This window comes from Cynara cardunculus, unplaced genomic scaffold (assembly GCF_001531365.2).
Source record: "Cynara cardunculus var. scolymus isolate 2C unplaced genomic scaffold, CcrdV1 Un_Scaffold_4514, whole genome shotgun sequence".
Classification (NCBI taxonomy): Eukaryota; Viridiplantae; Streptophyta; class Magnoliopsida; order Asterales; family Asteraceae; genus Cynara; species Cynara cardunculus.
In genome coordinates, this window is record NW_020201932.1 from 38,998 (window position 1) to 42,460 (window position 3,463).

Sequence of the window (3,463 nt, forward strand, 5' to 3'; positions counted from 1 at the left end):
TATTCATAAATATGATTCTCGAAGATTATTTTTTATTTTGCATTATATTTCTTGATTCGATGTTGAATCTCGTAATTCCAATTTTGTTGTCACCCATAATGTGGTTTGTTACCTAAGGCTATATATGGTTTTTAAACTACACAACACTCCTTACTCAATGATGTTTAGAAATTTAAAAATATGATACACATATGGTATTAAGTTTTTCTAAGTTTTAAGACAAATTAAACATTTTTATATGGTCATATACAATTAGTTTGAGCATAACTATCACTATATGCAAGTTTCTAAAGTTCAATTTAACTTGATATTACATTATGATATTCTATAATCATAAGATATGCATTACAAAAAATAAATTATTATTCAATAACAACAACAAAAATCGACTTAAGTATGAGATGTCTATCTTAATTAGGTTTCAAATCCTTTAGAAATGATATGTTTCATATATAGATTTGAAGGCATTATTTTATCTTCACGTCCAGAAGAAACCACAAGGAACGATGTTATGATAGGATTTTTATATTCCATTTTTTTCTAATGAACTACCATTCCTCATGAACATTAGCAATCAAACACTCTCACTTTCTTTCAGGCGTAACTCAAGTCTCACACCATTGTAATGACCACTTCATTTTGCCCTATAAATACCTCAAACATTCAAACCCTCTTCTTCAACCAAAATGAGAGTCACCATCAAACCTTCTTCCATGGTCAAACCAGCTGAACCAACATGGTCGGGTAGGCTAGCCCTCTCGGAGTTGGATCAGACCGGTATGACCACCCACGTCCCAACCATCTACTTCTACACACAGCCCTCCGACGACTGGAACACTGTTCTACAAACCCTAATAACTTCCCTCACCACCACACTTGTTCATTTCTACCCTTTAGCCGGTCGACTATCTTCCATCGCCGGTGGTCGTCTGGAGCTTGACTGCAACTCCGCCGGTGTACAGTTAACTGAAGCTTATGCTGACATTAAACTAGTTGACCTAGATGATTTGTTGGAGTCTCCAATGATAAACAAACTCATTCCTTCAGTAGATTATCGTCAAACACCCCTTGAAGATACCCCATTGTTGCTTTTGCAGGTTACAAGATTTTGTTGTGGAAGTTGGTCTCTAGGGTTTTGTATATCCCATGTTGTTGTTGACGGGCAAAGCGCTTTGCATTTTCTCTCAGAATGGGCTAGGGTTTGTCGCGGTGGGTTAGTGGCATCACCACCCTATCTTGACAGAAAAATTTTACGTGCTGGTGAGTCTCCGATAACGACATGTTCGAGTATCCATCAATATGGACAATTTATTCCTCCTCCGATCCTTATAGGTCAATCAAGCAACAAGAATGAAAGAAGGAAGAAGACCACAGTAGCAATGATGAAATTAACCGAAACCCTTGTTACGAAACTGCGAAATAAAGCTAACCAAAGTCGAAAAAATGAAGGCGGCCATTGTTTTACCCGTTACGAGGCTGTAACTGCGCACACATGGCGAACAGCATGCATGATTCGTAATCATGAATCAGAGCAGCCAACTGCAATAGGCATCTGTATCGATGTTCGAAGCAAGATGAAGCCGCCATTGCCGGAAAAGTACTTTGGAAACGCCATTATTGACGTGATCGCCACTGGAACTTCCGGTGAGATAGTTTCAAAGTCATTAGGGTATGTTTCGAGTAAAATAAAAGAAGCGATCGAGAAGGTGAATGATGAGTATGTGAGCTCAATGATTGATTTCTTGAAGAACCAAGAAGACTTATCAAAGTTTCAAGATTTGCAATGGATTAGGGACGATGGAGGGCCATTTTACGGCAACCCGAATCTGGGGGTGATAAGCTGGTTAACACTACCGATGCATGGTGTGGATTTTGGCTGGGGAAAGGAATTGTTTACAGGACCAGGAACAGGAGACGCCGTTGATGGTGATTTCTTGATTCTTCGTGGGGAAGAAGCAAGTGGGTCTCTGGTTGTAGCGTCATGTTTACAGGTGAGACACATGGAGGATTTTAAAAGGGTGTTCTATCAAAGTATAGAAGATTGACATCGCTTATTTCATTTTATTATATTTGATTGGAAATACACATATACGCCTTTTATAATTTCACCTCTTTAATAAAATTATTTGTTTTCTGATAAAATATCTAAGACAAACAAAATAAAATAAATTGGAGTTCTAAAGGTGTGCCATTGTTCTAACTTTGTCAAATGTGCAAACATATATATATATATATATAGAGAGAGCGAGGTTGGTTATTATATAATCCTTGACATTTGTGCAACCAATACAACTCAATCTCAATCGTTCATTTTATTTGATTAATATGTGATTTCATAAAAGTTTTGATTGTTTCCAAATATAAAGTATTGATCATAATTAATGAACCATATTCATCTTTCATAAATAATCAAATCATAATAAATGAACTCTCATTATTTTCATAAATATTTCAATTTATTGGGTTGCATTGGTTGTACAAATACGATGAGTTGTATTTGAAACAAACTCTCTCTCTCTCTCTCTCTCTCTCTCTATATATATATATATATATATATATATATATCTATATAGGGGCTGGTTCAAATACTAACCCAATTTTTTGTACTAACCATGCTAACCAACATCAACCAATCACATTTCACATTTTAGTTTGGTTCAAATGTAACTCACATTTGAATGATAAGGGTATTTAGGTCATTTTACATTCTTATGTAACTCCCAAATATTTTAAATGGGAGTTATAAATCTTAAAATTATACTAATTGATCTTCATTTATTAATGACATCAAGGTTCACAATTAAGATGGCGAAGACATTTTAAGTGAATATGAACAACCACAAGCTCTATGAAGAAATGCATACCCACTTGAAAACCCAATACATATTCGGCCTGAAATATGTAGACATATGAACCTGAGCATTTGAACACATGCATATGGTTTGTAACTGCCAAATACCCTATCTTTTAAATGGGAGTTACAAATCTTAAAATTATACTAATTATTAAATGATGATCATGGTTCACAATTCTTCATCTTAATCATTTTTGCATATGTTCTTTATAAAATGGTTTTGATAGTATAATATTGAATATCGTCTCTTTTGTAAAGAAACCATTATAGTTCGAGTAATATGAATACTCATACAGTAAAACAGAACGACGACAATAAGAACGAAAAAGCTAAAAGCGTCTATGAATACATTCGGAATTCGAATTCCGAAAGTGAAGAAAATGATCAAACCGTTCATATTGGTATGTGCTCAATATCATTCTTTTCTTCCGTTTAAATGAACAGCTGTTACCTTCGAGAATTATCGGCTATTCTGGCTGCAATGACTGTTGTTGACATGTTGAACATCGTCCGTATATTTTGGTGTTTGATATGCCCGGGAAATTCATATGTTTTTCTGCTGCACACACGATCAAATCAAGGACGGTGGGATTTAACTCCAATATTCAA

At 35.1% G+C, this 3,463-nt stretch overlaps 1 protein-coding gene across 1 annotated transcript; it reads left to right on the top strand.

Moving 5' to 3' along the window:
* Positions 1 to 686: 686 nt before the first annotated feature.
* On the top strand, positions 687 to 2,045 carry LOC112504064 (spermidine hydroxycinnamoyl transferase-like). The gene has a single exon (XM_025108036.1). It carries the CDS (start codon positions 687 to 689, stop codon positions 2,043 to 2,045), a length of 1,359 nt encoding a protein of 452 aa, XP_024963804.1.
* Positions 2,046 to 3,463: the final 1,418 nt, after the last annotated feature.

Coding starts and splice junctions, on each gene's coding strand:
- LOC112504064 (XM_025108036.1), top strand. CDS start 687: ATGAGAGTCACCATCAAACCTTCTTCCATGGTCAAACCAGCTGAACCA.